This window comes from Aulostomus chinensis, chromosome 20, assembly GCF_037954235.1.
Source record: "Aulostomus chinensis isolate RoL2024-O1b breed Wild chromosome 20, RoL_Achi_v1.0, whole genome shotgun sequence".
Classification (NCBI taxonomy): Eukaryota; Metazoa; Chordata; class Actinopteri; order Syngnathiformes; family Aulostomidae; genus Aulostomus; species Aulostomus chinensis.
This window is the reverse complement of record NC_141339.1, coordinates 11,115,484-11,131,883: the sequence shown is the minus strand read 5'-3', so window position 1 is coordinate 11,131,883 and position 16,400 is coordinate 11,115,484. Positions and strand designations below refer to the sequence as shown.

At 41.6% G+C, this 16,400-nt stretch overlaps 3 protein-coding genes across 4 annotated transcripts in view; 2 read left to right on the top strand and 1 right to left on the bottom strand.

Annotated features, from left to right (window-relative positions):
* The first annotated feature begins 379 nt into the window (after positions 1-379).
* Positions 380-4,662, top strand: scg5 (secretogranin V). Of its 2 annotated transcripts, none has more exons than XM_086190170.1 (6): positions 380-543; positions 857-1,070; positions 2,065-2,214; positions 2,362-2,471; positions 3,235-3,288; positions 3,481-4,662. In XM_086190170.1, the coding sequence occupies exons 2-6, from the start codon at positions 857-859 to the stop codon at positions 3,604-3,606; spliced, it is 654 nt and encodes a 217-aa protein (XP_086046296.1). In that variant the 5' UTR covers positions 380-543; the 3' UTR covers positions 3,607-4,662. The 2 variants fall into 2 exon arrangements, with proteins under 2 accessions (XP_086046296.1, XP_086046295.1); XM_086190169.1 differs by having other exon boundaries at positions 2,359-2,471; positions 3,481-4,661.
* Positions 4,663-4,759: 97 nt separating this feature from the next.
* On the top strand, positions 4,760-6,716 carry grem1a (gremlin 1a, DAN family BMP antagonist). The gene is made up of 2 exons (XM_086189844.1): positions 4,760-4,898; positions 5,006-6,716. Exon 2 carries the CDS (start codon positions 5,014-5,016, stop codon positions 5,551-5,553), a length of 540 nt encoding a protein of 179 aa, XP_086045970.1. The 5' UTR covers positions 4,760-4,898; positions 5,006-5,013; the 3' UTR covers positions 5,554-6,716.
* The window catches only part of fmn1 (formin 1), a 30,714-nt gene continuing 20,523 nt past the window's right edge, over positions 6,210-16,400 (bottom strand). Inside the window, exons 13-19 of the mRNA XM_086189843.1 lie at positions 15,829-15,888; positions 15,537-15,657; positions 11,519-11,611; positions 10,080-10,131; positions 9,622-9,771; positions 8,910-8,991; positions 6,210-7,055 (exon numbers count right to left, since the gene is read on the bottom strand). Of these exons, the coding sequence (XP_086045969.1) occupies positions 7,011-7,055; positions 8,910-8,991; positions 9,622-9,771; positions 10,080-10,131; positions 11,519-11,611; positions 15,537-15,657; positions 15,829-15,888 (603 nt within the window). The 3' untranslated portion in view covers positions 6,210-7,010. The remainder of the gene's footprint in view (positions 7,056-8,909; positions 8,992-9,621; positions 9,772-10,079; positions 10,132-11,518; positions 11,612-15,536; positions 15,658-15,828; positions 15,889-16,400) is intronic.

Here is a 16,400-nt window from a genome sequence, read left to right as displayed (position 1 = left end):
GCATCCCTTAGTGACCTCTGATATGTCAATAAATCTCTCAGAATTAGTCGAGATGATGGACTAAATCTCTGGTTTGATGTCTGATGTTGCTCGGATAAAAAGAGGTGTATCTTCATCATTCAAACAAAAGACCGTTTCAGACGATTCGTTCCTCTTGCCAGCTGATGAGCTAATAATCAACAGCCAATCAGTGGACAGGATTCGTGGTCTCTTAGCAACAGAGTCTGAACTGTGAAGTGAGGCGAATCGCATTCGCCTCCTCGGGTTGCGTAACAGAAAATTATGATGCCACCGGAAATCTCATTTCAAAATAAAGTAGGTGTCTATTTAGGCCACTTGTAGAGATTTACCGTCGTTCCGTATCTATCCTCGAATGGGCTGGATCGGGACCTAACTGAATGTGGGAACATTAAGCGGGACAGGTTTTTTTTCTCAAAAAGTGAGTTATTTTTTTATTTTGAAGGCCGGAAATGTACGATTTCATTCTGACTAGTTTGACAAAGGTCTCGCTCGGCAGGCAGGTCCTTTCATCAGCACGACAAGGTAACAAAAATACCTAGATTGTCTGATTTAAGTACGAATATAAATAGGGTTGGGTTGTTTGGATGATTGTTGTTAATCTACCAAAGAAAATGATGGACTTGCTGTTCCCTCACGCACACCGTAACGACCAGGTATTTACAGGCCTTAATGGCTCTGTTTACATAGAGTGGCGCACCGTGGACGAGGCTACAATAGCTTGATATTCACCTAAATTCTCTAATGAGCAGGTGGATCTATCTAGATGGTCTACCGGAGCACGCAGCTGTGTCTGCATGTCATGTCCTTCTCTAAAATGTGGATTTTCCACCTCCAGATGACAGGAACGGGCTCAGCGGTGCTCGGACTCCTCCTGTGCCTGCAGCTCGGCGGGGCTCCAGCCCGCAGCCCCCCCGGGGCGAGCCAAGTGTCTGAAGCCGACATCCAGCGGCTCCTTCACGGCGTCATGGAGCAGCTGGGCATCGCTCGACCGAGGGTGGAGTATCCTGCGCACCAGGCCACCAACATCGTTGGGCCGCAGAGTATTCAGGGTATGTTGGATGTCTTTGTTTTCTTAAATAACAGGAGACGAAGCCTAAATGGGAGGAAGAGGAGAATAATCCATGTGCGGCGATAAATGGATATTGATGGAAGAAAGTGTTCGTTGAAACCAGAATATTGGTACTTTTCTTTCCTCTGAACGTTTGCTGCGACTCTCTTCATCGTTTATTTTCTTGATTAACCCTAAAGATCAGAGGTGATCCATTCAGATGATCATTTTTAGTACACGTGTTCTTTTCTGGGTCTCTACGTCTATTTTGATGTCTTTTTTTTATATGTAAACAGCTTGCATGTTCCTCTACGCCTAAATGCGTCAGATCTCTTATTTTATTCGTTAAGAACCACATCAGTATTGATGATGTCATCATATCGTCGCCGTCTTAAAATAATCGCCTGAATCATTTTTCAAGTTTTTCAGAGAAAATTTTAAAAAAAACCAACAACAACCAGGAGACAACACATTATAAGGAGTTGATTTAGGCCAAAAGCAATTGTCTAAAACAGACTTAGGCAATTATTTGAAGAAGGTGATGATATCTGAACGTAAAGAGGTGCTGCTGTCTCATTACGGGGTTCGTGTGGATCTATTTAAAATGTCCCATAAACAAATTGTATTCTTATTAATAGATGTTTGACAAATTAAAGGAAAAACTAAATGTAGGTGTCTTGTAAATTGACGGGCAGCCACAACAGCTTCATTGCAATTTTGCACAAGTTTCAGAAACTGGAGAGAAGAGCATAATTTTTTGCTCAATTTGTGTTTTGATGGCGGCGACGACGACGACGACGACGATGATGATGATGATAATGATGATGATGATGATGACAAAGAGCGCTGTCCAACAAGTTTGTGCAAAAAAAAAAACTCCCATCCGGCATCGTTCTCTTGGAACGGAAACATTTGCGATAATCTCATCAAGTTTTCCCTCCCTTCTCGTGCTGCATGTTTTCATGGGGATTGTAATATTTATTTTCCTCCACAAGGTGGTGCTCACGAGGGGCTGCAGCATCTCGGCCCTTACGGGAACATCCCAAACATTGTGGCCGAGCTGGCGGGTGACAATGTTCCCAAAGACTTCAGTGAAGACCACGGCTACCCAGACCCTCCGAACCCCTGCCCTCTGGGGAAGACGGGTAGAAACCCTCATCTTAAGCATGTTTTTTTTGGACACATTTGTATAGAAAAACACTTTTTTTTTTAATGCTATCACATATTCATTAAACGTATATTTGTTTTCTAGGTTAGACCGTTTGAATAAATGATTTGTGTGCTTGCAGCAGCAGACGGATGTTTGGAAAAGGCTCCAGACACCGCTGAGTTTAGCAGAGAGTTCCAGAAACACCAACACCTATTTGACCCGGAGCACGACTACCCCGCCCTGGCCAAGTGGGTGAGTTCACGGTCACACAGCAGCTGGAGATAGGTCTTGTTTTCGGATTCATCATTGTACGTAGCCCGCCTTCGAAATTCGTAAATTAAAAAAAGAAATAGCTGCGAATTCCGAGAGTCCAAGGAAACAAATAATGATTGAGTGTGATGATTCAAAACAAAACAGAAAAGCTGGACATTTGTAGATTTGAGCATCTGGACCAGGCTCATGCTCAGGATTATTGACTGACTAAAAAGAAGGGGGCAACATGTTGTGAAAAATGTTTTTTCACCAGTAATCATATCCTGGCTTTTTTCAAAGGTTTTTACTAGTTAGTTAGTTACTAGTTTGAGTCAAATACCAAACCTGAACAGACAACTGAAGGATGTCGAATGTGAAAAACAGCATTTGATAAAACTCCCTAATTTTCTTAAAAGTTTAAAATCAAACCCTTCAGCAACAAGGCAGATTAAAAAAAAAAAAACAGTATCCATGACCTGTTTGACATGAATATACAATAATCAGTCGTAATGCATATAATATGATACATGATCTTAGTTTAATTTTATTATCTGGTGTCTGAAAATGGCGTGCTGAAATATATTCAAAAAACCAAAATACGCTTTATTCATCATCTGTCCCGTAAGTAGTTGTGGTGTTTGAAGTGTTCATGTTCCCTGAAAAGACACTCAATTGTCAATTTGTTGACAGTTAGTCAGAATAACAGGGAACAGCAACATTTTCTTATATGAATCTGTATTTTTTTTTCTGCTTTTCCTTTCAGAACAAGGAGCTTTTGTACCAAAAACTGAAGGGAGGACCAAAAAGAAGAAAGAGAGTACGTTGTTTCTTGGCGTCTTTGTAGGATTAATGTGAAACCACATCCTTGGCGCTGACATTTACCCCCTTGAGGAAACACACAAACCGCTTCACTCTTTATTGATAAAACTTCACTTGCTTTGCCACATTTGAATCGGATTTTAAGATCTGATCAAGCACTTTATTTGTTCTTAATTTCTTTTTTCTGCAGAGCGTCAACCCGTATCTGATGGGCCAGAGGTTGGACAACGTGGTTGCTAAGAAATCTGTTCCCCGCTTCTCTGAGGAAGAAGAAGAGGCAGCGGCAGACTCCACTACCCCCAAATCCACAAATTAAAACACCTGAACCTGCTCGCTGTAAAATAATGAAGTAGAACAGAAACACCCTGCAGTTTAACATTAGCAGGTGATATCCCCTACGCTAACAATCCATCTCTCTTCTTGTTCATTGGGCCAGAACTTGATCACTAGTTGGCGACGATTATCAACTATAAAGCGACTTCAGACTAATGTTTATTTCATGTGGTGATGTTTCGTAGATACTGGACGCGGTTTTGGCAAGTTTGCAACAATAAGAGGTTGTCAGTCATCGTAAATGATCCATAGATACAAAACTTTAGGGAGCTTAGAAACAGGTTGGCAAAATCATATTAACAGCAGAACTTTCATTTTAAATTTGACAGTACAGCATGTAGTTAGTTGTCATGGTGACGGATCAGGTCCCCATCATGAGCCATATATCATGTGACCAGAAGACTCCCTTGTCATCCTTTCAGATGGGAGTCAACCCTGATCGTGGCTGCTCACTTTCCTGTATTTTTATGGATTAGATTATTTAATCTAAACTTGTCATTATCTTTCATCGGCCTGTACCTCAGTTTTCATCGCATGTCAACTCCAATTAAAATCTCAAGAAAAAAAAAAAAGATTTATTCAGTCATAAATCACGGAAGACATCCTGCAGGTGTCTGAAAATCGTTACCGGTCCATTTAACAGTCTAATCCACGTTCTTTACTGCTGTTATTTTATTTATGGATAAATATGAGGCGTTAGGAACTAAAAATATCTGCAACAGTCGTATGGCGAGAAGTTTATAGAGCTTTATCTGGGGAAATGTTTTGAATCTGACTTATAAATCTCTGTACAGGGATTGAACTACTCGCTGTATGAGGTTTCATTTTTCTATGTCTTGATATGACCTGTTTGTCACCTCTGTGTCTCGAAGCAAAAACAAACAGTAGCTTAGTTTGTTGTGTAAAAGTAGAAGTTGTTTTTTTTTAATGATATCTAAACCACGTGTGAGACACAGAGAGCTTCTTCACATCACTTGACTTCACTGCTGCGGTCGGTTTGGTTTTTACTCTTTAAAGTCAAATAAAGATGAATCTGCATTGACAAAGTGTGGAGGTTTTTTTTCGCTCCCTCTCCTCCTCCTCCTCCTCCTCCTCCTCCTCCTCCTCCTTCTCCTCTCAAACAGATAAAGTGCGGATCAAGATCTTGGGGGGCGTGTCCTGCTCAAGTTGTGAAACTTCAAAACCCTCAGTCAGTAATTCATAAGAGCCACTAAAGAGGAGAGAACACTCCTTGAAACATCCTGGACTAAATGTTCATATGAGGATCAACAAAAGGTAACTTACGATTTGTTTGATTCTCCAAATACAATGCGCGTAAACGCTGTGCGTAAAAGCTTTGTGTTAAAGCTGGACGTAAAATACCTTCCATTGTTTTGCTTCAGCTTCAAGGATGCGTACACCGTCTCTGCTGACCTCTTTGACCCTTCTGGCGCTGCTGCTCAGCCCCCCGAGGAGGACAGACGCCGCCACATTTCAGGGCGCCTTCCCTCACCCAAACAAATCCAACCCGAATGAATCCGAGAGGTGCCAACAGCCCCCCATTAGTGGATTTATTTCCCGCGGGACGGCTTCGGTGACAACAACCGACGAGGTGCTGGAGTCCAGTCAGGAGGCGCTGCACGTCACGGAGCGGCGGTACCTGCGTCTGGACTGGTGCAAGACGCAGCCGCTGAAGCAGACCATCCACGAAGAGGGCTGCCTGAGTCGCACCATCGTCAACCGCTTCTGCTACGGCCAGTGCAACTCCTTCTACATCCCGCGGCATGTTTATCAGGACGGTAACGCATTTCAGTCCTGCTCCGCCTGTAAACCCAAAACTTTCAGCACCGTCACCTACACCCTCTTCTGCCCAGGAAAAAGCCCCAACACCAGAAAGAAACGCGTCCAGCGCGTCAAGCAGTGCCGCTGCGCAACCATAGAGAGGGATTAAATTTACAGATTATTCACTCCTCCCTGTGAAGGACACAGCAGCATTGCAAGAGTAAAAAAAAGGGGGGGAATAAAATGGGAGGAGGAATTTCCTGAGTCTAACAACTGCATTTTATTAATCGAATGCTGAGAAGATATTAAATCAATCACTAATTAAACTCGCATGCTGTCATTGGGGGATTAAAGTCGTAAAGGAGAGAAATAGAGATCGTTATCGCGATATCTCGTGGGATTCTTTGCAGGGACGCATCGGTACCAAAACCATTTTAAAAATGAACTGAGTGATAAAGGACTGAAAGACTTTTTTTTTTTAATTCTCTTTTTAACAGAGATTTGTATTTGTTTGCTTGGCACAAAAGTGGGAATAAAGATCATCAAATAAATTCATCAGTATGGGCATCAGGTATCAAATTATTTTAAACATCAGTGTTGATACCAGCCCAGAGTTTCACTGTCCATCCCTCAATTTGTTGCACTATACAATATATAGATAAACTTATCTAACAAAGTAACCACCATCAAATACCAAACAAAGACAATTAAATTCCGGCAAAAAATCCAAACTAAAATTTATGATCGAATACTCGGATAAACAAATGGAAATGTTCAAAAAAATACACCTCTTCTGTCAAAGTGCAAGTAATGTTAATACGGAGACATAATAATGAATATGTACATATAAAAAAAAACACATATCACGGGGAGGATTTGTAATGCAATATCACTGATGATGTGTTCATTTTCAGATGATTATAATTCATCACTGAAAAGATATCTCATCATTTACAGGACATTGTCACCAGAAAGTTGATTTCATTTGTGTGAAACGAGCCGGGGAAACAGGAAGTTTGCAACGATCTGTCATGTCGTATTTGTTGCAAAAGAAAGGATGGAGCGGGAGACGGAAAGAAAAAAGCACGATGACGCTTCTTCTGAGGACTTGGATGTTTAAATGCTTTCCACTGTGTGGGATTTCCGATGAAAGTCCTGGTGATTGTTATGATTGTTGTTGTTTTTGTTTTTGTTTTTTTACAACCTGCACTGCTTAAATGCCACTTGATTTTTTTTTATGGTGTATAATTTGTGTATCATGTAAAAAAAATAAAACTTTCAAGCTTTTACATCACAAATCTCACCTGATTTTATTGTGGAAAAAAATGCTCTAGAGACTTTTCTCTACGTGTCAAAATCAATGTAAAATATAAAATGAAAAAACAATCGATACAGAGGTGAAACCGTGACGATATGACGATATACTGGATCAATATTAGTCCTTTTAAAATGAATACACGTCAGTCAGTCAATGATATTCCTTCATATCCACGTAAATAACAGTCAGATGTGCTATTAAAAGTTGAAAAAGTTTGGTGTCCTGGTTCACATCCAGTTGGATCCCATTTTGGAGAGAAAGTTATATGATATTGATCTTCTTACAGTTTGTTCATCCTCCCGAGTGTCTTATGATGACGACATGCTGGCTTCTTTCTGCCGCAGACGCTCTTTCTGTTCGGGAGTAAAATATGATCGTGGCATCAATAAAAGTCGCAATGCAAATAATCTTTAACAAATCAATTCAAAGCAGCAAGACAAAAGTATTTTGTGTGTGAATATGGCTACATTTTCAACTGAAACAACAAAACAAATCGGCCAAAAAGCATATTTTGCCTTTCTGGAAGTCACAGATGGGCGTCTTGAGCTGCGTTACTTCATCGTGACTCCAGGATGTAGAAATAGTCAGCTACGTATGTTTAGCGTCAAGCTAGTGCTGCACAACAACAACGAAGCTGTCCGAAATATCTGTTCACAAACTCTCAAGCGCATCGTCTGGTACAATCCCCGCTACGCTGCCGAGAACAAGCGCGAATGACAGCATGCCAGTTGGTTCAACTGAATGCGCCAGCTAGTCGCGCTAAACGCTAACGTGAACAAGTGCTGAACCTCTGAGTCGTAACTTGTTTTTAGCTCAAATCAAAGTGTTTGTAGATTACTGAACAGACAGCTGGATCAAGAGGACAAAAAATACACTCAATGATGCACTTGAGAGTTTGTAAACTGACATTTTTTCACTGTTGTCAGTAGATGGTGGCAACTGGGTGTCGCTAGCTTGAAGCTAAATATGGGTAGCTGGCTCTTACTGCATTCTGGAGACACAAAGAGTTGAGAAGGGAAAAACATCTTTGAGAGATTGAGAACATTTTCTGGGAGGCTTTTTTGGTTGACGCATCATTTTAACGTAAAGCTGCTACTTAGGTTTCTGTTGCCTACGGATCAAGATTGCATTCATATTGAGCAGCAACACATACCATCGACTACATTCCACATGCCGTCACAGCAAATATGGCGACACACAGTTAGAAGGTAACAGAACAAGCGTTTTATTATTTGATTATTTTGCGGTATCCACTTTGTGGTTATTGTTTTTTTTTCTATTTATTTGATTTGTGATTGATAAATCTTTGCAGTAATGTCACTCGCCCCCCCCCCTTTTAATGTGATTATGTGTGTGTGTGTGTGTGTGTGTGTGTGTGTGTGTGTGTGTGTGTGTTACGCCACAAGACCAAGAAAACGAAATTACTAGAGTTTTGCTTTCCAGATATTGTTTTTCCAAGCCAATGCACTGGAGAGTATTTTAATCGGAAATAAAATGTCCGACTTGCAATGGAATGCTGCGGTAAAGATCTAGATCTGCCTGGCTCCGACTGCCGAGAGCACAATCTGTTTTGGGAGCAAGTAAAAGAAGGACATGACATATTTGGCTTGCAAAATGTGTAAGGATGAGGTCATGCATCTCCACAATATTTGGAGCTATTAGATAAATAAGATGACGTGAAAGATGAAAAATTGTAGCTGGTCAACACTGTTTTAATATCGTTATGTAATATAAAATGCTAATGGTCTCATATAGGGGGCGGCACGGTGGTGCAGTGGTCAGCACTGCAAGAAGGTTCCGGGTTCAAGTCCCGGCTCCAGCACAGGATCTTTCTGTGTGGAGTCTGCATGTTCTCCCTGTTCCTGTGTGGGTTCTCTCTGGTACTCCAGCTTCCTCCCACAGTCCAAAGACATCAAGAGGGGACGAGGCTGATTGATACTCTAAATTGACCGTAGGTGTGACTGTGAGTGTGAATGGTTGTCTGTCTCTATGTGTTGGTCCTGTGATGGACTGGTGACCTGTCCGAAGGCTGCTGGGATAGGCTCCAGCCCCCCGTGACCCTTAACAGGATAAGCGGTAGAAAATGGACGGATGGTCTCATATAGAGGCATTGATATTAAACTGACAAAACAGTGTGATCACCTTAAAATTAACAGCAGCTACTTTTATAGCTACTTTTTGTTCCTAAAGTCCAGCATCTCACTCACCAGGCTGTTGGGGTTGATCTTTCGAGTCTCTACCTTCTTCTCTCCTGTAATCCTCTTCACGGATTGCTGGGCTTCGTTAAGCCTGCAATGATAAATACCAGATTACATTCAAATTAAAATATCTTTGTTAGCTAAGAATATTAATCACATGACTAGTCAAAGTGAATTAGCTTCTTCCATTCACGAATGCAAGCAGAGATGTCTGAACATCTTGGTTTGATCGACCCAAAACCCATTCTATAGTTCCTCAGTGTGGAACAAGATTGCAACTATTTAGCCAGATTTGTGCAATTTAGTTGACACGTTGGTCTTATTTTTCTGATTGAGGTGGTAATGGTCATAACCCTCCTGGGTGCGCATCCTCAGAAGACCCACCCACAACTCGACTCTGCCTCTGATTGGCCTATAGGCCTGTGGCGTGAGAAGGATCAGAACCAATCAGTGGAAGAGTAGGAGCAGGCCTTTGCAGAATGCTGGAGGTTAAGTTAAAATGGATTTTGTGAATTATTTACTGTATTTTTTTTTTAAATGACATTCTAGAAAATGTTTTTTTTATTCAGAAATTAATTTTAAAACCGGAATCGTGTCTCATTGCAACAGTACTTAATTTTCCAAATGCATGACGAGCTAAAGAAAGAGATCTTATTGCTTGAAATGAATAAATCCAAGTTTCAAAATCAAAGGTGACAACTTTATACATTCACACCAATACCTGTCCTTAGAGACGCTCCTGTTCTCCCGCTTCCACCTGGCCTTGAAGTCAGCGCAAAACTCAAACCACAGCATGAAGAAGTGACCAGACGTCACTTCCTTCTCTCCTGTCTTTGGCTTCAGCTCGAAGTACTGAGCCAAGTCCTGAAAACTGAGCAGCAAGATGTGTCAGGAGTCATGGAAATAAAAACATAATAAACTATGATAGAGAGGAAGTTTTAGAAGCAGATGTTATGTGAGGGGGATTGAAGCAGAATGTCATAACTTGTTACCGTCGGTTTACAAAAGGAACAATTTGAAAACGATACCCCTGATCTGCTATCAAAATATATCGTCTGGTATCTGGAAGTCAGTTCAAAGTTTGCTGAAGAGTTTCCAAAAACCCAAGAGACGTTGATGTCAGAAATCATTTTTTAAATGCCGGATGAAGGTGACTGTGATGCGTTTTGTTCACCCAACCTTTTTTGTGCTGCCATCAGCTGATAGGAGGCCTCCACATGTTCTTTCCGTGCTGGAAGCAAATGTCAAACACAGACAGATTCAAATTTAAAGACTTGTAATCCCCGTGGAGAGTTATTTTATAGAAATATGACAACAAGAAGCTCCTCTATGATGAAGACGACGACGACGACCTCGTCAACTGGTGCCAGACAACTATTCCGTGTTTTAAAAACAGCAATTTATTCAAAACAGTCCGTTCTGCAACAATGGAACCATTCTTGCTGCCACTTTCAAATAGCATTGTCATTATCATGCAGTTTCACTAAATGTGTGTGTCTGCCTGCTATTTTGCTGGATTCAGTTTCCAGGAAAATGTCCACATTAACAAATCAAATTCTGATTTTTTTGGGGGGGGGGGGGGGGGGAATTGCTTCACGTTATTCCACTGCAACTGCAGCTCCTAAATCTTTTTGATTCAAAACACATTCTCTCATAAAGTTGAATGATTTTACAACTGCCACTTAAAATGCATCTCAGAACATTTTTTTCTTTAAAGTTTCGATGCACACGTGACATCACACGAGATGTCCGGGAACATGTAAACAAACGGCTTTTATGTTTGATACAAAAGGCGAAAGAACCTAAGGAAAACGAGCAATTAACGAATTAAGCAACATCATAAAGACTTTCAGCCGCTGGGTCCAGTAATTAAAGCAGCAAGCAGTGATGAGTGGACCCCCCCCCCAAAAAAAAACCTAATAATGTTTGTTACACCAGTCTTACGTCCTGTAACCACTAGGTTGCACTATCACTTAAATTAACTTGTTGAAGTGTCCAAGCCAGGAAAAGGTGGAGTCCAGTCATAACAGTTTCTTGTTCTATGGCAAAATTGTCCTCCTTGCCTTAACGGATCACCAAGGTCTTACGAGGACATCAAAGTGTGACAGTAACCATGTCATTTCCTGTTTTCACCAGGTGAGGCTATGACCAATCGCCCCCAAAAAATTGAATGCATCCTTGCCTGGCTCATTCTACACCCATCTGCCATATTATTTGTTTGTCTTTTCTGCAGAAAGACAAACAGACAAACCAAAAAAAAAAAAAAAAAAGTGATGTCCTTGGCAGAGGTAAAGAGTGTAATGCATTTACATTAATCTGCATGATTTTGGTAGCTTTCCTATGGGGAAGGAGGCGGGTTGGTTTAGTTGTTAGTAAGATGAATATTTTCTGCAGTGAAAGCGTCTCTCAAGATGAACAGACTCATCGTCTCTCGGTCAAGTCTGTCTGATCCTTATCTGAGTCTAGCCTTCACCCCCCCCCCCCCCCCACACACACACACACCAAATACAAATGTTTAGTAAAGACAATGGAATAACCCAGACACAAAAATGTACTCCCAAACCACCAATTTGCTAAGAGTGACACTGTTTTGATGTCCACAACGTACATCTACTCACCACTGAGAAGAAAAGCCTCCATCCTGTCCTTAAATGGCTGCAAGTGTTCCTCAGGAGAGTCAGAACAAACCCTCTGAACATTTTTTTCACACCCTGCATGATGAGAGTCAGAAGAAAAGAGTATTAGGGCCACACTGAGAAAAAAAAAATTGGGAGATTTCAATGATAAAGTCATAAATTTATGTGACTAAAGTTGGAATTTGATGAGAATAAAGTCGTGACACAGGGAGAATGAAGCCAGAATTTGAAACCGTATCGTAACGTTAGCGTGTCGTTTTAGAAGCGAGATATCAGCCCCTCGCGCTAAAACAAGGGTCACAGAGTGCTTTATGGAATTGTTCTTCAGTATTTGTTTCACGAATAAGGAAAGGCTTCATCTTTGGGCACATCGGCCCCATATTATCATCAGCTTTCAGGACTTTAAAAAGATTATGCCAGAGTCTATTCAGAAGAATAAACTGTGCAGCGCAAACACAAGAGACAGGTTGACATGGAGGCTGCCTGTACTCTTGTCTGTTTACTTCTGTATTAGGTACTGAATATGATCCTTTTTTTCATAAAAGTCAAAAAAATATATATTTTTCCCTCTCATTTTGGCCCGAATAACTGTGTCGCACAGAAGATACATCTTTACTGCTCGTTGAACTTATTTTGCGTGACAATTTTTAGTGTGTTTGCTATGATTAATAGAAGAAAAAAAACGCGTAGCAGGGACTTTTGAAAATGTGAAATCCAAGACGGAAGACATTAAAGTGATGAGCAGGTAAGTAGGCTCATAAAGAGTCACCTCTGTAATACAATGAGCCTCTATTTCCCATAAATCAACAAGTTTGACCTCATACCACGATTTTTTCGCGAGGGTTTTTCCATGTGATGACTAAAAGGAGCCGCAAAGACACTGATAAACAATCTGTGGTCCATCAATTTTTGTTTTTTGTGTTGATGGAATTTCAAAAGCTTTCTCTCCAGATTTCACTAATACGTTTTGATGTGCCACCTCCTGTGCGCTGTGACCCCCCCCCCCCTTCAGTATTTGAGATTTGAACTGATACTTGTTTCTTTTAACTTGAATCATGCAGCTTCAAACCCCAAAATATGAGGTGAAGAGACAGAAAACCAGATGGAGTCAAAGAGTTCTGGGTTAAACCAACTCCACCTGTGCAGGAGGGGGTTATCAGCCCAGCTTCCTCCCCTGATATTGAGATTCACCTTGAGATGGCGACGAAAAACCGCACTCCCTCTCCCTCTCCCTCTCTCTCCCTTCTCTCTCTCTCTCTCTCTCTCTCTCTCTTCCTCTGCCAGTCTGCGGCTCCGTGTTGCTCTGCGTCCAATCAGTGGATCAGAGGAGCCAGTCTGCTCAGCCAGTCATAATAGAGGCTGCGGAGGGAGCCAAGCCCCTGCCCCTCCACCCGACTCTCGATCAACATCTCCCAGATAAGATTACAAAAGAATACTGTTTTCATTCAGGATTTGTGTAAACTGTGGAGGCCAGTATCTCTCTCTGTATTGTGTGGCGAGCCTTTCTTTCTTCTGTCTGTCTTTTGTTCCTGAACAGTTTGCTTGTTTCAGGCTGAAGAGGGTTATGGACCTTCACATAAACAGAGGCAAAAACTGGAATAACACAAATTACATTGAAGCAGTCATTTGGTGTCATGGTGTGTGTGTGTGTGTGTGTGTGTGGGGGGGGGGGCATAGTATTACCTCGATGAGATTCCACAGTGACAGAAATCCTACAAAGCCACTGATTTGATTCATGTGGCTCACCCTACGGAATATTATAGTGCAGCAAAGATCTTTAGATAGGTGAACAAGAAAAGTTCTTCAAGAGAACCAAAACATGTTCTCTTGTTTTTCCTGTTCAATTTGCTTTGGGGATTAAGAATGCCTTTCCCTTGTCCGAAATGTGACTCCTGCTTTACCATTGGAAAAGCCCCTCAAGAATAATGCCTGATTTTATATTCTCCGTAGAATACTTCAATAAACATACTTAAGGTAGACCCAATATGGAATCTTGGATCAAGAATCAAATTCAAGGTGATAATCAGACAAGATGATGTGTTCTTGTCCACAAAAACGGTCTTTTTTAACCCCTCATTTAGCCTTGCAGACAGCATGAAAAGCCTGATGCTTGTTCCGACCTATCTATAGGAACATTTTATGAATGAGGTACAATGCACAAATGACACATTACTTTGATTTAGGCGACGTTTGATTCTCACGGAGATTCTGATCGGACAGAATCAAATAAAAAAAACGTGTCCCAACACGTGATACTTTCCCTGCTTTTATGAATACTTCTGGGGGATTTCCACGTCCCTGTCCTGAAACAGTGTCATCGTGACTATCAATGTACACACCTTGGTTTCAAACATTTTAGTCAATTCCATGGTAAAAAAAAAAAAATTCTGTTCCAAATCCTTCAGACCTACTGGCTAATATTAGCTTATCATTAGCAAAACCTCTCATAAACCCTTTCCTGCCCTGTGAAGACGTGTGCTGATCGTGTTTTTCCGTCCCCCTACAGATTCGGACTCCTGAACTTGACTATATACTAAGAGTCGATTCAATACACACACATGGATAGCGTGGTGGCACGGCGTCGATCAGATAATCCAAGGCGCCGATTTAAAAGTGCTGAACAATGAATTTAAGCCAGTCAAAGCAAAAGGAGCAAATGGAGGGAGCAGATCCCCATTTCAAGGCTAATATGATACGATTCTCTGGTATCAGATCGCTGGCTGGACTTGTCAATACTTCATATGATAGACATTTTTATGCAATGTGAGTTGTATTTCTGATATCAGTCTAGAACCCAGAACTGAAACGGGAGGAAAATTAGCAAATTGCTGCTGAACTAATCCTCTCAACATCCTCACAAACTGAACTCGGTCTGTTCTGGATCACCTTCTAGAGCCTCAGTCGTCATGGTTGACTGAAGAGAAACTAAACCCCCTTTAACTATGTTGGGAAACATTTCATACCAAGCAAACCGAAAACACAGGGAGAGTGAAGACTGACAAAAGCAGCTATGAGGGTGCTTCAAACAGCCGGCACAAAAGGAACTTGCGACGGGAGATCCAGATTGCACAGTGGTTTGGGTAGACAGGTCGATAAGACAAAACTGTGCTGAAAGGTAAAGAAAGCTATCTGTGGCACACATCTGGGGGCCACACTGGAGCCTAGATGATACAGCCTAGCAGGATAAGGGTCAGTGCATCTGTGCAGAGGCCCGTGCCCAGATTCTACAGATACTGGAGGTCTGGAGATTACATAAGTGGGAAGCTATGGTCGCCCTGTGCTGGCGACAGGGGCACAAAGGCCCAAAGATGGGAGATCTGATGGGCAGAAGGATTAGAAGCTGGATCTAAAAGGCGCCAGGCTAGTATCAGCAGAAAGACTCCTACTAGTCTCTGAGTACACGCACATATAAACAGAAATGATGCAAAAGCACATGTAGAGAGACAATAATACGCTAACAATGGTTTACATGTAAGCATTGTCTATAACACTGGATTCACTGGCTGGATGGCGTCATGTGGGCACACTTAGAGAGAAAAGAGAGCAGGCAAGGAGGATAAGAAAGTCCAGGAGGAAATCTTTTGTTCTGGGGCTTTCACGACCTCAAGTTTGGTCAAAGAAGCGGGCCTTTAGCCCAAAGTATAAATAGTTTCTGAATGGCTGGGGCCAGTGATGGGAAACCAGGGTGGTGAGATGTGGGAGGCGGGGGTGTCTGAGGAAAAACGATGCCAGACTGAGCCGAGGTTTGGTCTGTGGGAACCTCTCCAGAGTAAAAATCGCAGTGATAGAGTTACACACAGACTGGCTGAGGTTTTCAAACAAAAACACACAACAAAATGACCACAAGGCGAGACTCTTCCCTGAAGCTCACCGTCTGTCTGATTCCATGTTTTTGTGGAGGAATGTGTGTAACCATTAAATATGAGCGAGGGAGGAGAGCATTTGTTTGTTTTTTCTTCAAGTCACTGAAAGAGACACTCGTTGTTATGACATCACATACCTGTCAGATCTCTTCCCAGCTGTCTAAGCTCTCTGTTGAGGTCATCAAAATGGACCTGTGCTGCCAGGAAGACGTCTTGAGGTTCAGGAAGCGGGAACATACTCTTGTCTGAGCCGGCGTTCTGGTGGGGCGGAATCCAGGGGTGAAAAATTAATCTTAGGACACAGGAGACATGCTAGAAATATTTTTGAACCACTCAGTGTGAACTTTGTCGGGAAAACAATGCGACAAAATCAGAGCAACGACAACAAACAGGTTAAAAATGAACTGTTAGGTCTTTTAAAATCTATACCTTGTCCACATTACGCAGGTAATATGACACAACATAGTCCACCAGGCTGATACGATTGTCCTGGAGAAAAAAATTGAGGAAAAGTAGAAGATTTGTGTATGAACTGGAAACACGCAAACACCATTGAAATTATGCTTGACATTTTCAAATAAATCAGGGAATTCGCAAGCTGGAAGTTTTTCTTCTAAATTGTAGGGACAATGAAGAAAATTTCCTTTCTCGTCTCAGGCAGACCATCTCACGTCTGATTTCTCTAGTAGCGTCGCTCATGGCCTTTAACTTTCCATTTCTCGCAAGCTTGAATGCTGAACTTCCTCTCTACCCAGAGAAATTATTCACTGGTGCAAATGGAACGGATTTGCTTGTGATGAATTATTTTCAATGGGAATATTCCTGGTAAAATAATAAAGTAAAGTTATTAATGCTGTTACGTCAAGATTACAAGATATAGTTTAGAATTCATCTTGGTTTTTTTGAGAAAACAAAAGGCTTTTTTTCTGCAGAAAATGATACTATGAACTAATCAGATACCAAAAACAACCTCGAAAAGCTCACGATAAGCTAAATTAACT

What these genes read in the sequence shown, in the direction of transcription:
- scg5 (XM_086190169.1), top strand. Translation starts at nt 857, where the DNA reads ATGACAGGAACGGGCTCAGCGGTGCTCGGACTCCTCCTGTGCCTGCAG. An exon ending in CTGCCCTCTGGGGAAGACGG is followed by an intron (nt 2,215 to 2,358) that starts GTAGAAACCCTC and finishes GTGTGCTTGCAG; the next exon opens with CAGCAGACGGATGTTTGGAA. An exon ending in ACCCCGCCCTGGCCAAGTGG is followed by an intron (nt 2,472 to 3,234) that starts GTGAGTTCACGG and finishes TTTTCCTTTCAG; the next exon opens with AACAAGGAGCTTTTGTACCA.
- grem1a (XM_086189844.1), top strand. Translation starts at nt 5,014, where the DNA reads ATGCGTACACCGTCTCTGCTGACCTCTTTGACCCTTCTGGCGCTGCTG.